At 39.7% G+C, this 24,358-nt stretch overlaps 1 protein-coding gene across 1 annotated transcript in view; it reads left to right on the plus strand.

The window, feature by feature from the left end:
- Nucleotides 1-24,358, plus strand: part of LOC135200499 (pre-mRNA-processing factor 39-like) — a 39,934-nt gene that overhangs the window by 9,805 nt on the left and 5,771 nt on the right. Inside the window, exons 5-11 of the mRNA XM_064229148.1 lie at nucleotides 998-1,138; nucleotides 2,398-2,546; nucleotides 3,074-3,199; nucleotides 3,765-3,936; nucleotides 5,786-6,055; nucleotides 8,386-8,518; nucleotides 19,586-19,803. Coding sequence (XP_064085218.1) covers nucleotides 998-1,138; nucleotides 2,398-2,546; nucleotides 3,074-3,199; nucleotides 3,765-3,936; nucleotides 5,786-6,055; nucleotides 8,386-8,518; nucleotides 19,586-19,803 — 1,209 coding nt within the window. The remainder of the gene's footprint in view (nucleotides 1-997; nucleotides 1,139-2,397; nucleotides 2,547-3,073; nucleotides 3,200-3,764; nucleotides 3,937-5,785; nucleotides 6,056-8,385; nucleotides 8,519-19,585; nucleotides 19,804-24,358) is intronic.

Consider the following 24,358-nt stretch of genomic DNA (forward strand, 5'->3'; position numbering starts at 1 on the left):
TTCTGACAATATGAGTGTTGTTTTACTTATCTGAGAATCTTTTATTTTTCTTAAGTTCTTTCTATATTCATAGCTGTTCTAAGCTATAATAAGTGTAGCCTAAGTTTACCTAATGTAAACTAGTATTAACTGTCATTTGTATTTCATCAGCTGATTTCTCTTCACATTAGTTCACAAGAATCGTAAATTTTTATATTTTGGTAAAAAGGAAGTGGTAAATTAAAAAACTTGGTCTTGCAGTACATTTAAATTTAGCTGTAAACTTTCTGTATGTATTTGACGACATACTGAAGGGTATTGAGTAAAAAATATTTTGAAAACTTTTGATATAAGAAACAGTTAATAAGGCAATAAAGTTAAAAGAATATTGGAATTGAGTAGAGAGAGATTAAAGAATAGAAATGAATCGATATTATACTGTTCGCTAGTTTTAGTGGTTGAAGAGAGATTAGATAGAAACGTATGATGATTATACTGTTCACTTGTTACAGTGGTTGCATGGCAGGCTTTCAGTACTTAATACAAAATTATTGTAAACAAAGAAGGTAGAAATTTTTTTTATTAAAGTTAATTTTATTAATTTAAAATTAATATATAATGATTTTTTTATACATTTTATAGGCATATTCTAAGCTTTAGCTTCTTAGTTTAACTCACATTTTAGATGTCAGAATCTTGGACTAGGCTACAGTAGTGACTGCAAACATAGCCTAGGTGACTGCAAACATAGCCTAGGCTACCATCATGTTTAGATTCCAAATATATAGAAACATAGCCTATGCTTATTGCCAGAATCAAAACTTGAACATTACATGAGATATATGCTAAAATCCTCTAATATATGCATTAAAAGATTGGGTCAGACATTACATGGAGTCGAATATTACACGAGTGTACAGTAAATTTGTCAAACTTTACATCTAGCTAATTGGTACTAAATTGACTTGGATGTTATATGCTTACATTGCATTAGATTTTATCTTTTGTAGTTACTCAGATTCCTGTATTTCAGAGTGACCTAGAATCAGGCAGGGAAGCCTATGATGGGTTTTTTGCTCGTTATCCGTACTGCTATGGTTACTGGAAAAAATATGCAGACCTTGAGAGAAGAAAAGGGACAAAGGACACAACTTTGAAGGTGAGCAGAGAATACTTGGTATCAGCAGGCTGTAAATGATAATGTGATGTTAAAATTGAAGAAAACTCTAATGTTTCTTTTACAGTTTATGAGAGGTAGGTATTGCTATAGCATTATGAGACCAAACTAAACATTGATGGAAAACTAAGTCAAATGGAGGAAAAATGTTTGCATGCTTGGGTTTCATTGGGATAGTGATATTTACCCATTAAAATTATTAACCAAGTACATGTTCTCTTTCAGAGGAATATACTGAACAAGGGTTTGTCTTGGTTGCGTATGGAATACCATGTTTTTATTTCTCTCTCTTTTTGTAGTTATTATACTTTTTATGCACATATGTTTTGGTTTGTAATAATGTAAATTGATAATATATGCATTTGGGTATATAAGTGACTGCTTTTACATGTGTAAAAATGGAATAAAACAGAGCTGCAAACATCGTGTTGAGGATTGCTGCACTGTGTGTGAGATTTTAGTGCACTTAATTTATTCTTGGCGTTATCTGGCGAAGCGGCAGGGGTGTCGCGTCCCTCTCAAACTCAGTCATCTTGGTGTGGGCATGCAGAGTAGCCGTGCGGCGCCTCAGGGTAACAACAGTAGGTACTCCCTCAATATACCGGCCCTCACAACCCACTGGCACCACTATCAAGGTTACTGCAGGTCTATCAGGAGGGCATTCCCTGTTTATGGTCACATCCATCCACCACCCACCTTCACCCACTTCCATCAACCCCCTTCTGTCCGCCAGTCATCTATGCATGTGTTGATTTCAGTCATTTCGAACTACAGTGAGCACTTGGTCATTACCACATCGACAGCCACACGTCATGAGACTTATCATAATGATCCAGGCAACCTCTTCCTGTTAAACCTAATGGAACCCTGCTTAGTGGTTGATGCCTTGATGTGTGGGACATGGGGTCAGATGAACTATATGCCAACACTCTGTTGAATTGATGATACATTTAGAAGGCATGACTTCCTGGTTATATAAATGCTCTGATTGGGGATCCTGTATCCAACCCAGAAAAAAGAAAAAAGCGCTTATCATAAAAGTAATTCGTCTGAATGGCGAGTTTCTAATTGCATTTCGTATTAATCATGTGTTTTAATTTGATAAAACATTGTAGATATAAGGTTTTTAGTTAGTGACAATGCAGGATCCCCTGTTGTTTTATCTACAGAGTCTGCCAGCGAGTCGATTGTCCCGTATCATTCAGTGGAAGTTATATTAATTCTATGTTTGATGGTGACAGGTATTTAATCGGGGTCTGGAGGCCATCCGGCTGAGTGTCGATTTATGGCTTCATTATATGGAGTATATCACAGTTCAGTATCCAGACGACGAGTTGTATGTCCGTCAAGAATTTGAGCGGGCTATTGACACCTGTGGTCTGGAATTCAAGTGAGTATCCAGATTAGATTTCATTGTCGTATTTAACTTTATTAGAAAGTAATGTGATAAAATTGGAGTTTGCTCTTTGAATAACATTTTTAGGCCATATTCGCTTCATGCTTATTCGTTTCTTCAACTCTACAAAGGATTTTGAATAGTCTGTGTTTTGAAAGGAAGCAGATGGGAAAGTTACAGATTTTTTACTGAAGTTTGATGATTGGGTGCTTTGTGAAAATTTATGAAATTTATCTTCAACGTTAACTTATTTAATATGATACGAAATTCTGCTTTATATATTGTATCGTTTCATTCACTGTAATATTTGTCAAAATTATTAGTACTCAATTCCTTTGTAAACTAAGTATAATTAAAAAATATTGAGCCAAGTGTTTTAAATGTCTATTAGGTGTAAGAGGATAGGTGTTTTTTATGTAGTAACTTGAATTTGCATCATGATAGTTATTCTAGAGTCCCATGTATGTGAAGTCACTGAGTGTTATGCATTGTTGTTATTTACAAATGTTATTTCTTTTCAGGTCTGATAAACTTTGGGAGTCATACATAAACTGGGAGAGCACTGGGAAACGCTGGAAAAATGTCACACAGTTGTATGAAAGAATCTTGGCCACACCAACTAGCAAATACATGCATCATTGGCAAAAGTAAGTTGTCATTTTGTCCCTTGTTGAAAAGTGGTGATAATTGACTAGTTTTTGTTCCTTACTTTAGATGATCATTATGTTGATTTAATCTCCTGGCAGCAGTTGGCTTACCTTCCTTCATGGTCTTTGTTTGCTTTTATACAATCATACTACTAACATTGTAAACAAACTGGGTTAGTTTTAAGGAATGCTGTCTTGATGTGTGAATTAAATTTTTTTTTTTTAAGTGGGCTTTTATGTTCTACGGCAATGTATTTATCAGCTTTAATTTTTTTCAGGAAATAGAAATCAACCTTGCAAACAGCTAAATGACAATTTATAAATTGGGTTAGCGTATGGACAGTAAGTTTATGGTTTAGCCTGGATATATCCGTCATGACGCAAATTTTGAAGTAGAATGTTTCAGAGAATATTGAATTTTAGTTTTAAGAGTTTAGTGATGGTTGGATCTCACTACCTTATTGTTTACATCATCTATAGGAGTAATTTTTTTTCTACAATTTACATAATCGACTGTAACGAATAAAGACTGAAAATTTATTTTTGTTTTCACCTTCATTTCCAGGTTCCAGGACCATGTCAAAAAGCATTTACCAAGTGAAATTGTTGGTGTAGATGAGTTTCTCAGTGTGCGGCGAGCTGTGTTATCAGAGCTCAACCGATCTGATATTGAGACCCCAGATGAGGCTCCCCCAGGTGTTGAGGCAGCTCCCGGCGACGAACAAGTTGGCACAAATGTGGTAGGATTATCCTATGCTGTATACTTTTGAAACACTTTAGTGTAATGGGATTAGTTTGTGTGATTGGTTAGTATGTGTTATGTTTGGTTTAGGACTTCACAAGTGTGGATTGTTTAAGTGAAAGGACTCGGAAGGATCAGGTGATGTAAATAGTTGTTCAGTTGCTTAGGAACCTGGAATCATCTTTCGGTAAACCAGTTAATCCCAGAATGTCATTGTCAAGTCAAGTTGAGGGGTATTGGGTGTATGATTGTATTAATGCCCATTGACGTGTTTCAATTGTAAAGGATCTTTTTGGTGAAGTGTATCAGTTAACCGAGAGTGAAGCAGAGCCCTGATTTTTTTTTTGTTATGCATGAATCCTCCTCCTCCTCCTCCTCCTGATTTGATCAAGAATATTTATGAACATTAGTTATGTATTGAAAATGCAGTTTAGGAGAAAAGCAGTTATGGTAATTTGCTGGATTTGAAAGTCTTGTATGATTTTCCTATGTCTGTGTTCTTGCTTTTCTGTGTTCTTGCTTTTTCTTCGTTTGTTTTTAGTGAGTGAGTGTAGCTAAGATCTTAACAATTCTATGAGAATTTATTTACCTTAACATCATCTTCAATTGCCTCTTGTTGAAATTGAAACTAATGCAGGTTATCCACAAACTTCCAAACTTAGGGTTGGGCTGAAGTGTGGTTTAATTTTGTATGTACCATGATTAGGAGACAGTGGTACACACCTTGATTGTAAGTTGTAGGCCTACGGTGGATGCTAAATGGTTTATTTTTATTGGATCCCAAAGATGATGACTATACAACAGTTGCTTTAATTCGGAACAAATCCAAATAGATATTTTAATTTAAAATTGTGTAATTTTGACTCTTCGATTACATTTAGTGGAAGGGAAATTTTTCATGCTAGAAACCATTTAATCACAGAGAACAGAGATTTGTTCTTATTGCTGAAAATAAACTTTCTACCTTCTATTGTGATGGTAAAAAAATTTTTGTAGTGCAGTTCTGATTACTAAAATTAACTAGACAAAATTTATTGTAAGCTGTAACAAATTAACAAAAGTAAAATCGAAAACATTTCTTGCCCAGTTACCGCCCACCTTGAGTATGGTTTTGTTTAAATTGTTAGTGCTGTCCTTAGTTTAAGGATTAGTACAGGATGATTATTAATTTTTTTATGTTTAGTGTGGTATAACCTATTGCAGATTTCAGTTAGGCATTCATTTTTACTGGGTAAATGCCGCTTATTTTCAAAAATTTTGCATTTTGAGCATCTTGCATTTTTAAGAGATATTTTTGCACATACGTATTACTTTTTGAATATGTACATATGTGGGTAATATATTTAGCTCCATTTATTGAAGAGTATGATTGTGCAGATTTCTTATAAGAATGCTCTTTTTTGACATAATTCTTCTAAAGTGCATGTAATTGATAAGGAAATTAAATTGAATGGTAATACTCTTTCGTTCACAGTAAGCAAATGGTGATATGGAAATATTTTGTTAATGGTTGAAAATTTTGCAAACTGTACATTGTAACATATACCAAAGAAATTTAGTTATGCTTTGCATTCACTTCAATTATCTGTATATGTGGACCTTTATAGAATGAAATGGAGGCAGTGTGACTTACCCATTTTGCATAATGAGAAGGAACTGCATATAGTAGAAATGTTGTTGTGGTAAGTATAAAGTATATTTGAATATCAGACATATTTTCGATGCTCTTGTATACATTATAGAAATTTAAGGAATGAGGAATGCTTAACAATGATTGCAGATGATGCTTGAGCAGATGAGGGTAGAGTGTGGGTTGTAATTGAATGTATTTTATTTCTATCCAGGATGAAGAAACGAAGGCACTTCAAAGAAGTATAATCTCAGCACGTCAAAAAATACATGAAGCAAATGCTGCAGAAGTGAAGGCACTTTGGAGCTATGAAGATGCCATAAAGCGACCATACTTCCACGTTAAACCCCTTGAAAAGAGTCAGCTCTCAGCGTGGAGAAATTATCTCGAATATGAAATAAAACAAGCAAAAGAAGCTAGAATTAGAGTGCTGTTTGAAAGATGTTTGATTGCCTGTGCCCTATATGAAGAATTTTGGATGAGGGTGAGTTAATTCATAATTATTTAAAAATTCCCGCTGGTACTTCCTTGTAATTCAAGAGGTGCATGTACATAAATGAACTGAGAAGAAGTTTCTGTACATAAGGAATAATGAAAAAGGGTAGTAGTAGGTAATCTGAAGTTTGTCCTTTAAAAGGGGTTGAATTACACTCAAACTAGGCAAAAGCATAGTTTATATTATTATGTAGCCTTGAGCATCACAATGTGCCGCGTGTATTTTATTTGTTCCTATGTGAATACAACCATCGCCTTTTACAGTAAAATCCCAGCAACCAAAGGGTTGCTGATTTGAATTTGTCAGTTGCACAAGAGGAATCCTAAAATATCATGACATTAATCCTGGATTAATTTCATCATTCTTTACCATCAAACAATACCTATTTTTCATAGTTTTTTTATTAAATAATTCATAACATCTTTAACCAAACATTACCCTGTGCTCACCTAAATCTGACTAGTGCGATGAGTGTTTGAATTCATACATCAATCCTGCGGATGAAACGCACTTCCCTCTCTCTCATTTTTATGTATATTTATAAATCTGACTAGTGCGATGAGTGTTTGAATCCACACAACAATCGAGCAGATGAAACACACATCCCTCTCTCATTTTTATATTTTTATGTACAATTTTTCAACAGTAAATTTCATTTGCGTTTTATTTTCTTTTATTTGTAAATTCAGTCACTCACAAATTCATTGTCACCATCTAAGTTATCCAATGGGGATAGAGAAAGAAGAGTGAGTAAGGACATGGAGTAGCAGAATAGCTTAATATACACACACACACAGGAATGGCGTCAGAACTGTATGATTGGCTATTGGGGCCTACAGTAGATCTTTTTGTCCAGTTAGATATGGAGAAAAAGCTATCCGTGGAATGGCTAAAGAAAATGCATTCAGCATTTATTTAAAAGGAAGTAAAGATTCTCTTTTTCTCTAAATAGTTCTGGATTTAATGATAGTAGGAGAAAAATGCTAGTTTGAATTTTCTGATGGTTTAAGTACCAGATGCAAGAGAGGCTACTGTATATTAGAAGTATCCTTTGGTGTGAGCTGGAATAGTCATTGAATCTTGGTAGTATGGTAGATGAATGGCAAGAGAAGATATCCCTTGGTTCTCCAACACACTTTTTGTTTGGCTGCCAAACTGAGAGGTCACACCAGCTCTGTATATTTTCTATGTGCATGTTCGATTTTGGATTGTGGATAAGTAGGTTGCTGTCTGTACTCTCTGTCTTTTTGTGTGCCCTTTGCTGATATTTTAAGTCTTGTTCCATGGCCTCATTTTCTCCTAGAATGGAGAAAATGCCTCTACAAGGGTTTTGGGCAACCATGTGGTCACTTCATGTATCCCCTATTAGTGGGCTCATGATATTTGTTCTTACTGTTTTGGGTAAGAATCCTGCAATCTCTCCCCCTGTGAATTTTGCACTTCCTGGTCCTCTCCTCATTGGGAAAAGTATGGTGTAAGGGGAAACCAGGACAAGACGCATTTCTAGGTTTTTAATGGGGGTAACACTTTTTGGGTGATGCCAACGAATCCTTCCAGCTCTGTTTTGCCACAATTGCTGTTCCTCTTCCTTCTACTGGATCTTCCTCTCCCAGGGGGTTTAGTTCCCTTAAGTATGACAAGCCTGTTCATCCTCTCCCATCTGAGGTCAAGGAAGCCAGTACTCAGCTGATATTGCTTTTGAGTTCCAGCTAAAGATTTGGCCTATTTGTAACATCCCTATCCAGACCCAGCTGCTGCCCTGCAGTTCTATGGTTGGGAATTTGAAGGATACCCTGTCTTACTCCCATCTCTATCAGAAATCTTCCCCCATTACCAAGATTCAGTGCTGAAGGATACTTCATGTAAAAGGCTCTTGTTTATATAGTTAGGAACTAGGAAAAATGCAAATTGGTTTTCAAAATTCATCATGAGTAACAATACATTAAAATAAAAACTTGAATTTTGCATAATGAAAATTAGTATTACCAGAAGTAAGTTTTGTCAAATCAGTACTGAATTTAAGCAACCACATTTTACATTAACATGTGTAAACCAGCAGTCAAAGGTTAAATGTCTTTTGCAGTAAAAGTAATGAATATCAGCTTATTGGTCTGGTTAAACTGTTTCATAAGGGTAATGGTAAGTTTCATGGAAATTCTGGGTTTTTAATGAAAATCCAGTAAAGCAGTGTTTTATGATTATTTATGAATTCTGTTGGGATGGTTTTGCTTTTGTTTTTGGTTTTAATTTATTAATTTGATTAGATTAGTATTGTAATTCTATTGTGAAGTATATGTAATTTAATTTCTCTCACATAGTATGTCCGCTACTTGGAGGAAGTTGGAGCTGGTGAAGGTGAGATCAGGGCTGTCTACCACAGAGCCTGTGACATACACTTACGTGACAAATTCAGACCACACCTGTCATGGGCTGCTTTTGAGGAAGAAAATGGTAAGATGATTAGCTATAATTTTAACCAGTTGGTCCTCTCTGATATGCATGAATCTACAAATTTTACATCATAAAGTGTATTATTCAATATTGCATTGAAATAATTAAGAATCATTCTTAAGATGAAGCAGTAATTTCAAATAAGAATTTGATTCTTCATAAAGTGACAAGTTTGAACAGAGTTCATTCATTTTATGTATACAGTTATTTATTATACGCAACCCTATTTGTATTATAGAAGCCATATTTTTGTACATGAAACTTACCCAGCAGATATATACTTAGCTATAGACTCGGTCGTCCCGACAGAATTTCAAAACTCGCGGCACACGCGACAGGTAGGTCAGGTGGCGGGGTCTGGAACTATTCCCGTTTCCTAAGCCATAATTTCTCTGTCGGTTGAACGGACAACACCTATTGTTCGTTCCTCCATCTTGGATTTCTGCTCGTTTGCCGAGAATTTGGATTGGTTTTTTGGTGACGTATTCTGTTTTTTCTCTGGCTTGGCATACGCTTATTGTGGACTGTTTTTCGACTTTGGTTTTGACTACTCTTTCACGATGTCTGACGCTAAGGCTTCACCTATGTTTAGAGTTTGCAGTAGGGAAGGTTGCAAGGTTAGGCTGCCTAAATCGGCAGTAGATCCTCATAGTATTTGCGCTAAATGCAGAGAGAATGAATGTTCTTTTAATAACACCTGTGTTGAATGCGAGAACCTTACGGAGCTTGAATGGAAGGAGTTATTGTCTTACGTTAGGAAGCTTGAGAGAGATAGAGTAAGAAAGGCTTCAGCTAGGTCATCTAGTAGATCTTGCTCTTTAGAACAAGAAGTTAACTCTCCTACTAACGATTTTCCCTTAGCCTCAGCTGCTTCTCCCTGTTCTGAATCCAAAGATTCTTCTTCAGAGAGGGAAAATGTAAAAGCTTCAATCAAGAAACTTCAAGCTCAGCTACGAGCTCTAAACGAAGGTAAGAGTGGTGATAGTGACTTGTGCAGTGTCCCCAGTGCAGTGGAGGGGGCGTCTGACTGGTTCCTCATTGCTCCTAGGCCTAGACCGCTTACCCAAACTCCCAGGAACCAGGGGAGGAGGGAATGTCGAAAGCCGCAGGGAGGATGCAGAACATCCCCAACGGTCAGGCGTCCCTTCGGCAGATCCTGTTGTAAAGTCCCAGGCTGCCTCGGATTGCCGCAGAAAAGGCGTCCTAAGGGAGTGTTTTTCGGCCTCAGACTCTTCCTCTCCTAAAGCGAGGATGGAGTTCGGCCTCTCTTTCGCGCCCTTTGAAGGGAGCCTGGAAGGCGCCTAAAGGAGACGCGGCTGATTCCAGCCCAGAGCGTTTTCCCGAGGATTGGCCTTCGGGACCTAAGAAGACGAAACAAGAGGAGCCTTCTCTTCAGGATCCTACGAAGAAGTTTTTGATTAATCTGCAAGAGCGGTTAGCTTCTTTAGTAGGCTCCTTTGCTAAGGACTCGACAAGGAGGAAAGATGTTTAGCTCCCTGTTAAGAGTTCCGCTAAGCGCCCCATCTTCGTATAGGAGAGAACCCTCACAATCTCCAGGGCGTTTATCGCCTTCGTCGAGAGACTCGTCCGATAGGAGTTGTTTTCCTGAGAGAAGAGTTCTTTCGCCCTATAGGCTGTCTTCTCCGAAGCGCCCTATGAGACGCCGCGAATCGAGCAGAAGTCTCGATCGGTTTAGGTTCAAGGAACCGGAAAACCGATTTAAGGGGGCCGGCCGGAACCTCTATATACGGAGGTATAGGGCGAAAAATGCAAAGTCATGAAAAAATTCATGGAGCTTCATATGGCAATTGAGAATACGTATACGAAATATTTCGTCAAAATTCCTCTTACTTTCGTAGTTACAGGGTAATTATTAGTTTAACGTAACTCAATAAGCCTAAAACATTGATCCGTACAAGAAAATGCAATATTTCTTCTATTATCGTAAATTTTGATAATTATTGTCAAAGAAATTGGGAGAAATGGCATCTGTAGACATATCCCCGAGTCGAGAAGGAGACTTCAGGCATAAGGTACCAAGTCCAGTCCTGAGTTAGTGCGATCACAGACGTCACGTAGTCTACACGTTCCATTTCACGTCTGACATCCGCCTGCTTTCACGTATGTTTATGTATGTTTCAGCAAGAATTTCATCATGCCAATGAGGAAAAGACAAGGGAAACATCTCGCTAACATACAGACGAAGAAAAATCGCTCAAGTATTATTACAGAATATCATAATATATGCGTAGTTAGTGAAGAGAGAGGGGAGGGTTGCTTAGTAACGCCCCCGTCTTGCTTGACAGCACACGTCACCCTGTGCCTAAGGCTACGATCTTTGAGCAAAGAGATCTTCATTTATGATAAATAACAAAGTTTTGGTTTTTTAATACCCAAAATGGAATATGAAATTCATAATAATCATGATTTATTAAATTGTCTTTGTAAAAAAAGTGTACGCCTTCGAGTTTCACCTCTTGACATTCTCTTGCCATTACGTTTGTTTATCTTTGTTTCGGGCAAGAATTTCATCATGCCAAAGAGGAAAATACAAGGAAAACATCTCGCTAACACACAGAAGAAGAAAATTCGCTGTAATAAGCAGAGTTAGTGAAGGGGAGAGAGAGAATTGCGTAGGAAGGAGTGCCCCATCTTGACTCAAGCAGTGCCCCAGGCTGCGATATATGAGCAAAGGGATCATCATTTATGATTAAATTATGATAAATAAAATAGTTTTGGTTTATTAATACACAAAAACAAATATACATTCATAATAATCATTATTTATTAATATTGTCTTTATAGAAATACGAAGGAAAACTTTGAACACCCGTATCTCAAAACTATACTTATTGACCTTCAAAATCTATCTTCTCACTTAGTTTTAAAGCTATAACATTGGAATTTGCTATATAACTCAGAAAGACATTATAGAACAATCAAATAGAGCCCTTTTTTCCAATTTTTGTTTCGTATTTTTTTTATAATTTTTTTTCTCCTGATTTATAGGGATTATTTTTTGACCATATTGAAAAATTCATATCTAGCAAAAAAATGACTTTTAGAAAAAAAAACTCTCCATTCGATTGGAGGTCTACATCAGGTCTATATATGGTAGTAATCCCAGGTCTTAATATTAAATATCAAGGGAGGAGATAGAATTTGAAAAATGGTTATTTTCGGGATAAATCGCCCTGGCGTCACAAAACCGAAGGTCAGAGGCAAAAATCATATGCGGTTTGGAGATGTCCCAAGTCACCTTATTAAGTGGTATGAATATCAAAGTCCTGTCCTTAAAAAAGGGCATTGGCCGGCCGGCCCCCTTAAGTATCAGGATCCTTTGGGTCTGCAGGACCAGGAGCCAGACAGGCGCAAAGAGGCAGCAAGACGCAAGAAAGAGCGTCAAGAGCCTCTCAGACCACAGGATTCAGGACGTCAGGAGTCTGCTAGAAGGCAGGAATCAGGATGCCATGAGGCAGGGCGCCAGGAGTCAGGACGCCATGAGTCAGGGCGCCAGGAGTCAGGGCGCCAAGAGTTAGGACGCCAGGAGGCAGGACGCCAGGAGTACGTTAGGCGTCAAGAGTTAGGGCGCCAAGAGCCTGTTAAGCGTCATGAATCAGGACGCGGGGATCTTTTCAAGCGCCCTGAATCAGGAGCCTAGCAAGCGCCGCGAACCTGGCGAACCGCAAGAACCTAGACAACAAGAGTCTAGTAGGCGCAAGAGTGTTTCGGACAGGCAGGAGCCTCACTCTTCGTATAGAAGTGCTAATGTTCAGCGCTCCCCTTCTTTGGAAAGGAGTTCTTCTCCCGGGAAGAGCCAGATCACTCCCAAACGGTCTCCTTCGGTGGATCAGTTGGACCAGGTATCGGAAGACGACGAGCCAGTAGATGTAGCAGTTTCTGACTACAGGAGACTTTCACTTTTGCTGCTAAAGGAGTTCGGAGACTCCCTTCATCCTGCTGACCCTCCTTCACCAGGATCTTTGATGTCTAGCACGAAAGCTCTCAAGTCTTCCTCCTTCGTCAAGATGCGCCCCGCTCTTTGTATGAAAAAGGCCTTAAAGACCTTTTCAGAGTGGTTGACTTCCAGAAGGGAAGTGGGAAAAACAGTTTTTTCCTGCCCTCCTTCCAAGTTAACAGGCAAACCAGGAAGGTGGTACGAGACCAAAGAACCTATGGGGTTAGGCCTCCCTTCTTCCGCAGATGCGGATTTTGCTTCCTTAGTGGACTCTTCCAGGAGGAAGTCTTTGCTGTCTGCTAAGGCAACATGGGGCATGTGTGAGCTAGACCACCTTCTAAAGGGCCTCTTTAAAACCCTGGAAGTCTTCAATTTTATGGACTGGGCTTTGGGAGCTTTAGCTAAGAGAGCTCAGGACACTGACTTTGTTTCCATGGAGGAACTTTCAAGCGTCCTGGCTTGCTTGGACAGAGCGGTCATGGACGGTTCCGTAGAAGTTGCCTCTCTTTTTGGAACGGGAGTCTTAAAGAAGAGATCGGTCTTTAGCTCTTTTCTAGCAAGAGCCGTATCACCTTTGCAAAGAACATCTCTTCTTTTTGCACCGTTATCCCCGCATCAGTTTCCACAGGAGACTGTTGGAGAGGTTTCTAAATCTCTTACAGAGAAGGCAACTCAGGATCTCCTCACGCACTCAGCCAAGAAGTTTAGGCCGGCAGTGCCTATAGAGAAAAAAGAGAGACCCTCTTTTGTACAGCCCTTTCGAGGTGCCTCCTCTTCTAGAGCCCCTCTTAGAGGTCGCAGACCAGATAGAAGGAGTAGAACATCTAGAAGGTCCTTCGGGAAGTCTAGATGAGCAGGGAGTCCTCCAGACGAAAGTAGGCGCCAGACTACTCCAGTTTGCAAAAGTCTGGGCGCAGAAGGGAGCGGACTCTTGGTCCCTCTCTATCCTGAAAAAAGGATACTTGATCCCTTCAGGAAAATCCTCCCTTGACGACAACTCAAGGGAGTTGACTGCAAGATACTCGGATCCGGTCCGAAAGCTTGCTATTTTGCAAGCAGTGGAACAGATGATTTCCAAGGAAGCGGTAGAACTGGTTCAAGATCTCCAGTCTCCAGGATTTTACAATCGGCTATTCCTGGTACCGAAAGCATCGGGGGGATGGAGACCGGTTCTAGACGTCAGTGCCTTGAATTTCTTTGTCTTGAAGAAGAAATTTTCAATGGAGACATCTTCCTTTGTTCTGTCTGCTCTTCGTCCAGGGGACTGGATGGTGTCCCTTGTCCTTCAGGATGCGTATTTCCATGTGCCAATTCATCCGGCAGCAAGGAAATATCCGAGATTCATGTTCCAAGGGAAAGTGTTCCAGTTCCGAGCGATGTGCTTCGGACTTTCGACTGCCCCTCAAGTCTTCACGGACATCATGAAGAATGTAGCTTATTGGCTACATCTGGAAGGGATCAGGATCTCGTTATATCTGGACGATTGGCTAATAAGAGCCCAATCGGAGAAAAAATGTCTGGAGGACCTGTTAGTTACTCTAAATTTGACAAAGTCCCTAGGACTTTTAGTCAATCGCGAGAAATCCATGCTGACTCCCCAGCAGAGTATTGTCTATCTGGGGATTCAGATGGATTCTCGGGATTTTCTAGCGTCTCCTTCGCAGGAAAGGAGAGAACGCTGCTTAGAAAAGGTGGCAGTCTTCTTAAGGAAAGAACATTGTTCCGCGAGGGAATGGATGAGCTTACTGGGGACCCTCTCCTCGATGGAACAGTTCGTTTCCTTAGGAAGACTACACCTACGACCCCTTCAATTTTATCTGAAGGAAAAGTGGGATTGGAAGTCCAACAATCTAGGAGATACATTTCCAATCTCGAAAGGGATCAAGGAGAATATCCGTTGGTGGTTAGATCCGCAGAAACTAAGCAAGGGAATCTCCCTTCGCTTACAGAACCCTCGCCTAGCGTTTTTTTGCAGACGCCTGCGTTCAGATTCAGGGTGGGGAGCGACCCTAGGTTCGGAAGAAGAATCAGGCACTTGGGAAGGAGAACAAGTGTCCTGGCACATAAACAAGAAAGAACTAACAGCCATTCATCTAGCTTTAGTTCATTTCGAGGAACAGGTCTCAGGTCTGGGGATTCAGATTCACTCGGACAACACAACAGCCCTCGCTTATATAAAGAAACAAGGGGGGACGCATTCCTTTTCCCTGTACGAATCAGCAAAGGATCTGCTGATTTGGGCTCGGGAGGAAAGGAAAGATCTCTCTTCTCACAAAGGTTTGTGCAGGAGAGAAAAATGTCCGGGCAGATCTGTTGAGCAGAAAAGAACAAGTCCTACCCACGGAATGGACTCTCAATCCTCAGATTTGCCAAAAACTTTGGCATCTGTGGGGAAGGCCCAATATAGACCTGTTCGCGACCAACAAGAATCACAGATTAGAGACCTATTGCTCCCGATCTCGGATCCACAAGCAGTAGCAGTAGACAGCTTTCTGCTAGATTGGACGGGCTTGGACGCATACGCCTTCCCTCCTTTCAAGATAGTAGGGGAAGTATTGAGGAAGTTCGCTTGCTCGGAAGGAACAAGAATGACCCTCATCGCTCCCTTCTGGCCAGCTCTCGATTGGTTCACAGAGGTGCTGGAGTGGTTAGTAGATTTTCCAAGATCGCTTCCACTAAGGAACGATCTTCTCAAACAACCCCACTTCGACAGGTTTCACAAAAACCTCCCCGCTCTAAGTCTGACCGCCTTCAGACTGTCGAAGGACTTGTCAGAGCAAGGGGCTTTTCACGAGAAGTGGCGAAGGCTATTGCAAGAGCCAGAAGAGTCTCCACCTCTAAAGTATATCAGTCGAAGTGGGTAGTTGTTTAGAAGATGGTGTAAGGGAAAGAAAATATCCTCTTCCAGTACCTCTGTAACTGAAATCGCAGATTTTCTCCTATATTTGAGAAAAAGACTGTAACCTGGCAGTTTCAACAGTGAAGGGTTACAGAAGTATGCTGGCCTCAGTTTTTTCGACATAGAGGAATAGATCTGACGAAAAATAAAGATCTTACATGACCTTATAAGGTCTTTCGAACCACAAAAGACCATGTAATCAAGAAGCCCAGCTGGAACTTGGATGTGGTCCTCAAGTTCCTAATGTCTGAAAAATTTGTACCGTCTCACGCAGCTTCGTTTAGAGACTTAACGAGAAAGTCATTATTCCTCTTTGCGTTAGCAACAGCCAAGAGAATTAGCGAGTTGCAAGCTTTGGAAGGCAAAGTGGGTTTTAAGAAGGATTCAGCGATTTGCTCCTTTAAACCATTTTTTCTAGCAAAAAATGAAAATCCCTCAAAGCCTTGGCCAAGAAGCTTTGAGATAAGAGGACTATCTTCATTAACAGGGAGAGAACTAGAAAGGACTTTGTGTCCAGTCAGGGCACTCAAGTTCTACCTGGAGAAGAAGAAGTTGCTGGGAGGTACAGAAGAAAGTCTTTGGTGCTCTGTAAGAGATCCGAAAAGATCGATTTCTAAGAACGCCCTTACATACTTCATAAAAGATGTAATAAGGGAAGCTCACCTTAAGTGCGATGAAGAGCACCTCAAGGTTCTCAGAGTGAGAGCTCATGAAGTGAGAGCCATAGCCTATGTCTATGGCATTTCACAAACATGGTCTCTTCAGGCTCTTATAGAATCTACGTTTTGGAGATGTAATTCTGTGTTCGCCTTGAATTACCTAAGAGACGTTAAAATTTCGTACGAAAAGTGCTTTGCTCTGGGAGCGTATGTTTCGGCGAATTCAGTGCTGGGAGAAGGGGCTGAGGCTAATCCTTGCCTAATTTAAGTTTAGTGTTTAAATTAACTTTTTATTGGTGGTGGTTGTTTTTTATTGGTTAATTGTCAGAGGGAATAGGGAACCCTCTTGCAATTCATAGATTATAACAATACTAACATGGTCAGGTGATCGGGATTGGCTTCAGTGCTCTTTGTGATTTTTAATAACCTTAACTCTGTCATGTAAGAGGGCGAGTCTCCATTGATATGACAAAAGGTCAAGGCTCTACCATGTAAGTGGGTCAGCCCCCATTGGTACGATCCAGAATAGGCTCTGTCGCGTAAGCGGGCTAGCCCCCATTGACACGATCCAAAGAGTTATTCAACCATAGGTTCATTCCTCGTTGAAACTCTTGAGGCAGGTAGACTCATCGACGAGTTAAGTCATGAAGTCTTCAGCCCAATCAGGTAGGAACTATGGATTATTTTATCCAAGAACATAGGTTGTTTTTTCCCACGTGTTTTTTAATGTATTTAGTTTAAGTATTATTTTGTTTTTAGCTGTCTCTTGCCCGCCACCAAGGGTGCCAATCAGCTAAGTATATATCTGCTGGGTAAGTTTCATGTACAAAAATGATATTGTTAAGATACAATAAAGTTTTTTACATACTTACCTGGCAGATATATACGATTAATGGCCCACCCATCCTCCCCTCAGGAGACAGGTGGAAAGAAATTATGGCTTAGAAAACGGGAATAGTTTCCAGACCCCGCCACCCAGCGGCGGGAATGGTGGATCACCTGACCTACCTGTCGCGTGTGCCGCGAGTTTTGAAATTCTGTCGGGACGACCGAGTCTATAGCTAAGTATATATCTGCCAGGTAAGTATGTACAAAACTTTATTGTATCTTAACAATATCATTTTTATTATATATAAATTCTGTTGTCATTGGATCTTGAGAATTCCCATTGTGCATGCTTTGCTGTCTAGTGATGTTCTTTTTACTCCTTCATTCCCTGGTCCGTAACTGTTATATCTTTGGTAATTTTTCATGTTTACAGTCTGATTCATCATTTCATGTGTGTGCCAGATCTTTGATGCCTTCATGTTGCTGGTTATTGCAAGTAGAGTAATAATGCCCTGTCCAATAATTTCAAAAAGCCATTGGGAATTTGTTGCTGTATGGTTGTGGGGTTAGTAATGTTACTTTTTCTTTAAAAAGTTTTGTCTTGACCTGTGCTATGTTTTCTTTTTCCCAATTATTTTCAAAATATTTAATCCTTTAGCCTTTTTCTAAATGTAATTTAATATTTGCTTTAAGCCTGTCACTTACAGTTATCCAGTGATTTATGGTTAGTCGTCTGTCGTTTTGGTGTTCTGGTTCACTGCTTTACTTTTGATGAGTTGCACAAGGTGCAACATTGCAGTGCCCCTGCTTCTGATGGGCCATTGTGTGGGACACCCCCATCTTCCTTCGTTAGGGTAATCCCAGCTGAGGATGAAAGATACCCTACTGCTGGAACTAAGTGGTTGTTGGTCTCATTAACTGGCACTTCCTTCAGTTATGATGGTAGATGCTAAAGTCTATATCCCACTTTCTTGCTGTAGCACCCTGAACTCACTATCCATGGATCTTGTACAGCTTGTTTATGCATGATGCTATGACATCTAATATTCGTGTTCATGTAAGTACGTAATGAAATAAAAATAATAGTAAAGTTGGTGTAGTATTGTTTGATGTGGAAAGAAAGAAAAGTATGAAGAATATGACATGTTATTATTGTCCGTGTGGATAAATGGAAGATGATACACCCAGAGTAAAAAGTCACAATGGACTTTTTAGTGGCCAGTCATAGAAGGACCATATTTCCTCTTAATGGTAGTATCTCATTGAGTTTTTGGTGCTTTGGTGAGCCCACTCCCTCACATATCCAAAAACTTAACAAATTAGGTTCCTACTCAGTACAGGGCTAACTTTAAATTAGGATGCTTTTTTTACAGATATAATAACACAAAATTTGCTGTACATGATTATGACAATATATGCGCTTTACTTATATGTATAACATGTAACTAATAGTCCCTTTTGAGAAATGCCATCTGAAAAGAAAAGACCTGAATTACTATTAGTCTACAAAAAAGAAATAATAGAAAGTTAACAGAAATGTATTTGTACATTTCCCAATTATTTACTGTAAATACATTAGTGTTTACAGTGTAGTCTCTGAAAACTTAATGATAGTTACATTCAAGTTTCAAAGCATGTAATCTTCAATATTTAAACAATGGAAAAAAATATTTGCTACTTGGATACTAATTTGTAGTTATGCATAAATGTGTGTGCCTGTACGGAGGAAGAGTTATAAATTTTTTTAGGCATAACACACGTGATAAAATGAAACATTCTCAATGCAAGTTTGAAATTTCTTTTAGTCTCCCTAAAGAAGGAATACATTGTACATTGTTTATAAGTTTTAAGGAATACATTGTACATTGTTTATAAGTTTTAAGGAATACATTGTACATTGTTTATAAGTATTATTTATAACAGGTAAAACAGATATCTGAAGTAGATGGTTAAAACAGGTCACAAAAATAAAAATTGCAATGTGTTTCTCTGAAAAGATCACTGGATTACTCTACACAATCTTAGTTATCTCTGATTTCACCATGTTCAAGACTTCTTTTTCTCTCATCTTACATACTTCACTCTCTTCAGGTAAATCTGACCAAACCAGTTTCCTTAATATGACAAACATCCTTGTTCCTTAAATTTATCTTTTGATTGAGTGCACTTTTATCTATTTATTCAGATCAGTCACGAGATCTTTTACGATGTTCACCTGAGCTTGTTCTTCGCAAGAAGGTTGCATTTATTTGATAGGCATGTTGAATTATGAGATTCTTTAGCTTGTATTTCAATCTTTGTATGAGGGCAGGAAAAGCTTTTAATGGTGGTACCCATCTTTTGTGCCATCTTATACTGAGGATGATGTGTATCACCCAACTCCAGATAATTCGATGTTAGGTTTAAATAGATTCTAAAAGCATTTTATTTTATAAAAAAAAAAAATGCTGTAGGATTAAAATGAAGCATGTAAGATTAAGGTTTTAGGGACTGGAAAATAAAACGAACAAAAATTATGGGAAAAACTTGGTGGCTTTTCCCTAGTGAAGATGATCAAAAGTATTGTAAAAATAGGAACTAGTTTTTTTGTATAATAAATGTGTTTAATCCTTTGAATGTTTCTGCTAATATTTTAGTGGCATTTATTGCTCCTATTGATTTGATTTATATTACTTGTGAAGACCTTGTCATTCATTATAAACTGCTTTTATGTTCTATTGCAGATGGAGCAGACAGAGCCCTGCAGATATTAGCAGACGTTCAGGAAAGGGTGCCAGGTAGCCTAGAGGCATGGATGCAGGCAGCTGGTGTAGAACGTCGGAGAAACAACACAGAAGCAGCCAAAGAGATGTTCATGAAGTGTTTGGCTCAGTGCCAAGAAAGGGATGAAAAAGATGCCCACTCACATGTTTCATTGAAATTGGCTCGGTTTTGTTCTTTGGTGAGTAATGATGTTATGTAAAATTAAAAATAAAAGTATAGTTGATAAAGTTAGTGTGAAAGATAAAGTCCAGTAATGAAAACATTCTCTTTGAGCTTGTCTTCAGTGTTTAAGAAAAAGCCACTGTATACAACCAAGTTTTAAGTGAAAAAATGTAGAACAGGAGCCTTTTGACCTTAAAGGAACCTCTTCCAGTTTTAGCTACTGTACAACTCTAGAGGATCTTGGTGAAGGTCAAAAGTTCCAGTTCTATGTTTATTCACTTGAATTTCATTGTATACAGTGGCTTTTTCTTAACCATGAAAGATACAGTTATAGCTAATTCATGTATGAACTGGACTAATAACTCATGGTAGCTATGAAAAATACAAACTGTCTTAGAAAATTTGTCATTTTGTAGCAGTTCCTAGGTTGTACAGGTTTTAGAGCCATTGTCCTTTGTTTTCCACACAAAACTAGACTAACTTTCTAAACTAGGAGTTGCCTTTCAGTGGAGGCCTGTGCAGTTTGTCAAAGCCTGTTAACAAGATTGTGAAAGGTGTTGGTGGTTGGGGGTGGGGGATTGCTGGTTGGTGGGGGTGGGGGATGAGTCCCAACAATCACCTGGTTTGCGCTCTTTCTTTCTTTCTCGCCACTGTCCTAGGTTGCACGGATTATAGTGTCAATGTTGTTGTTTATTCCTATAACGTAGACTTTTTTTTTTTTTTTTTTTTTTTTTTTTTTTTTTTTTTTTTTTTTTTTTTTTTACACGGATTATAGTGTTGATGTTGTTTATTCCTATAACGTAGACAGTTTTTTTTTTTTCCCCCCTAAAAGAATAGTAGCCTTTCAGCCCAGTATTTAAAATAAATTTTCATACGCAAGAAACCAGCATTTTAATAGTTAAACCGTCCATAATTGACATATGTGAATCATAGATGGTAACATCAGTATCATTGTGACATTTTTTATCTGCTTATTTTGCCAAGAATTATTGTAACTTAATATTCAAATATTTATTATATAAGGTGTTTTTTATTATATACTGTATATTGTACACAGTAAACTGACATTTTAATGCATAAACTTTCTACTTAACTTTAAAAGTGGACAATGTTCTATGTAATCAAGTTGGAGGTAGTCAGGAATCTTCGGATTAAAAGGATGCCAGTCGCTTTTTTTTTTTTTTTAAATACAGTTCATTTTTGTATAGGTGTTTCAAATTACGAATTACTCTGAACTTCATAACATCTGTACATATGTTGCAAGGCATTGTTGACTAAGACTTACAATATTATTTGAAAATTCATTCTTAAAGACTAGAAAGGAAATTTTGTATGGAATGCGTAGTCAATAAATGTGCCCTGATATAAGTGAATCTTAACTTTTATAAAGCCTGCAAATAAGGTCATTATTCTGCTTAAAAATGATTTTATGATATAATGAAACAAAAACTTGGTGGTCATATGAATACAGATTCATTCATACAAAAGAAAAAAACACACCCAAAGAAATCTGCTAAAACACACCAGCAATAGATCAGCTCAACAGGTTGCTATGCAGTGAATGATACTTGACATAAAAGATCACATTTTAAATGAAGTTGTCTATGTGGCAAACACTGAATGTTCACGTGAGTGGGAGCAAGGCACAGAATGGAGCATAATGGGTCAGTTACCCAGGAATCAAAGCAGCTCCTTGCTAGGTTAGACAATGAAGTGTCAGTCATGTTTGTTTCAGTGCGTTCAATGTCTAGGTCACTGACCCATTTATTCTGTTGAGTAAGAAATAAAATTAATTTGTTCCAACAACGAAACAAACCTTCGGTCTTAACATTAGGATTTACTAGCGCCAAGCTGGAAACCGGTAGAATTAAAATTACACTTGTGAGATCCAGGGACTAATGGCATCTTATACCAGGTCACGGGGCATGTATACCCAGAATGCCCACGGCTACCTGTGACCCATCAGTTATTTTCCTACCGCCTTTAAGATAAGACGTGTTACTGTCTATCTCATTTAAAGCCGGTTTTTCAGTTTGCCCGTTCTTTATCCATTTCATTTTTTATTTTTCATTCCTTTTCTTTCTCCAAGTGTGATCAGTGTGTGGTAAGAGTGTATACGTGGTATGATGGAGAATTTTGCCTCAACATCGGGATCGTCTACCGCTTCGAAGAGGAGACAAAGGAAATGCCCAGGAGTCAGTGGCTTCCCTTGTTCTAGGTTCCTAACCTCGGTGTCGACGGATCCTCATCCAACGTGTAGTAGGTGCAGGGAAAACGTATGTACGGTTACTAATCCGTGTTCTGTTTGTCGCGGTTGGTCGGTGGAACAGTGGAAGAAGTTCTATGGAAAAGCCAATACAAAAGAAAGGGGGTGACGCCATCTTTGGATGACCAAACCTTACCGGCTTCTTTTGTATCGGTAACTAAACCAGGCTGCTCCATATGTTTCTCCACCTGCTTTTGAATTGTCTCATACCCCTTCGGTTTCTCCTAGCGGTTCTGTATCGGAAACGTCGGGAGGGGCCTTGGGTAATTTTATGAATAATTTGCACTCTCCTTTGTTCCCAGCAAGTAGAGGGGGAGATCCGCCATCTTTGTTCCAGGCTCCTGCTACGCAAGCGCATAGGTTAGATGGTACGTGGTCAGAGCTAGGCCTACCAGGCGTACCAACCTTGGATGGTCTGCTTGCGCATTATATGACGTCACGGTTCCAGCAGGGTCCGGCAGCGCTGAATGTTCCTCATCCCCCGGGCTTGCAATTTATTTTGGGAATTAATGCCGCTGCTTCACCATCCCACTCAGTATTTACAGCGATGCAGAACGTGGGAGGTAATTTGGCAGCAAACGTGCGGTTACCAGCAGAAACCTCTCAGTCTCTCCCTACGAGAGGGATGACGTCACAACATACGTCACACTCTGAGATGGCAGGCGTGATGACGTCACAGACCGATTCTCGGCCTTTTTCGCGGCACCCAGACGCTAATACGCCTTCTGATCCGTCAATGCAAACTGTAATGCAGAAGTTACACGGATATAGAGGAGAGAATGAATAAGAGAGACAAAAAGAAAAAGTGTGATTCGCCTTCTTCGTCTTCTTCCTCTAGTTCGGCGTCATCGCTAAGTCCGATAACGTCACGGCGAGCGCCAGTCCAAGCGTTGGAGGAGGATTCGGGAGTTCCTAGCGGATCCTCGGCCAAGAGGAGAAGAATCAATTCTTCCTCTTCTTCGGACGAAGACTGTCTTTTCCAAGTCAGCAAGAAGGTCGGAAAATCAGTGGCTATTAAGCACAAGGTTGCCAGACGAAGCCGTTCGCAAGAGTCCGAACAAGCGAGAGAGGTGACGGCCGGCGAGCTAGCGGCCGAGGCGGAGTTGCCAGTTCGGATCGCAAAAACTGCAGATACCTCTGGTAAAATCGACGTTGGCGGCGAAAGGTGCAGCAGAGGATGGAATGCAGGTCCCAGTTTCGCCCGTAAGGCCGTTCAAAATACGTAGCGAAGGACGATAAGGCTCCTATTAAAAGTACGAAAAATAGAGAGTTGGCAACCTTGGCGGATACGTCGTGGAAGGCAGTGTCCGTCTGGATAGAAGGCCGAGGCCGGGCTCGCCGACGCTCGAAAACTATGCCAATGCTAATAAAGACGAACTTACCTCTGTCTTAAGGAGCCTTCATCTTGGAGATCTAGACGAGATTCTCGCTCTAGATCCGTGAGCAGAGAAAGAGTGAGACGTTCTCGTTCCCCTGCTGACTATCTGGGATCGAGCCAACAGCGGCCAGCAAAGATCAAAGAGGCGCGGCCGTAGGGGCAGGCGGCCGTGGAATTCCGGGCCGTCTGTCAGAAGATAGAGGCGAGACAACATCTCTCGTGACGGAGAGTGGTACACTAGAGCCGGAGGAAGGAGAAAACCAAGAGTTTCTGCCTCGTATGCAGAGGTTATTGATTTGATTCGTCAATTCAATAGCCTTTCGGAGAAGACAGAAACACCGGCCAGTATGCTTCCTCCTGGAATTGACATGGCGTTTGGACTAAAGAGGGATACCAAGGTGTCGTATGAATTGCCTTGTTCGAGTCATGCGGAAATCGGTCTTGCAACACGTAAACGCAAAGATTGCAGGGAGGGATAATTCCTTAAGATCTAATAGATCATTTAAATTTATTCCCCCTCCAATGATAAAGCAAAGGAAATATTATACGACACCGAAGGTCCCTTTGCTGTCTAGACAAATGAACCCTAATGTTGTAAGGTTAAGGCCTGGATTAACCTTGGATCAGGTTAAAATGGAGTGCCCTTCGATGACGTACCAAGAGGCTGCCACGTTAGAAGCAACAGCTTCTTCTGTCTTTCAGGCTGCGTCCTGGTTAGACCTTTGGTCAACAGCAGTGGCGAAAAATTGCATCCTCGGAAGCAACAAGGGAAAAGTAGTGGATGAACCATTGTTCATTAGATTACTACAGTCAGGGTCCAAGGCGATTGCGTACCTGACAAACGTAAGTGCCAATGTTTGGGCAAATATCCTGCTAATGAGGAGAGATGCAGCATTGGCTAGACTAAGCCGCAATGTGGATTTGGAT

The sequence above is a fragment of the Macrobrachium nipponense genome, chromosome 27, assembly GCF_015104395.2.
Source record: "Macrobrachium nipponense isolate FS-2020 chromosome 27, ASM1510439v2, whole genome shotgun sequence".
NCBI lineage: Eukaryota > Metazoa > Arthropoda > Malacostraca > Decapoda > Palaemonidae > Macrobrachium > Macrobrachium nipponense.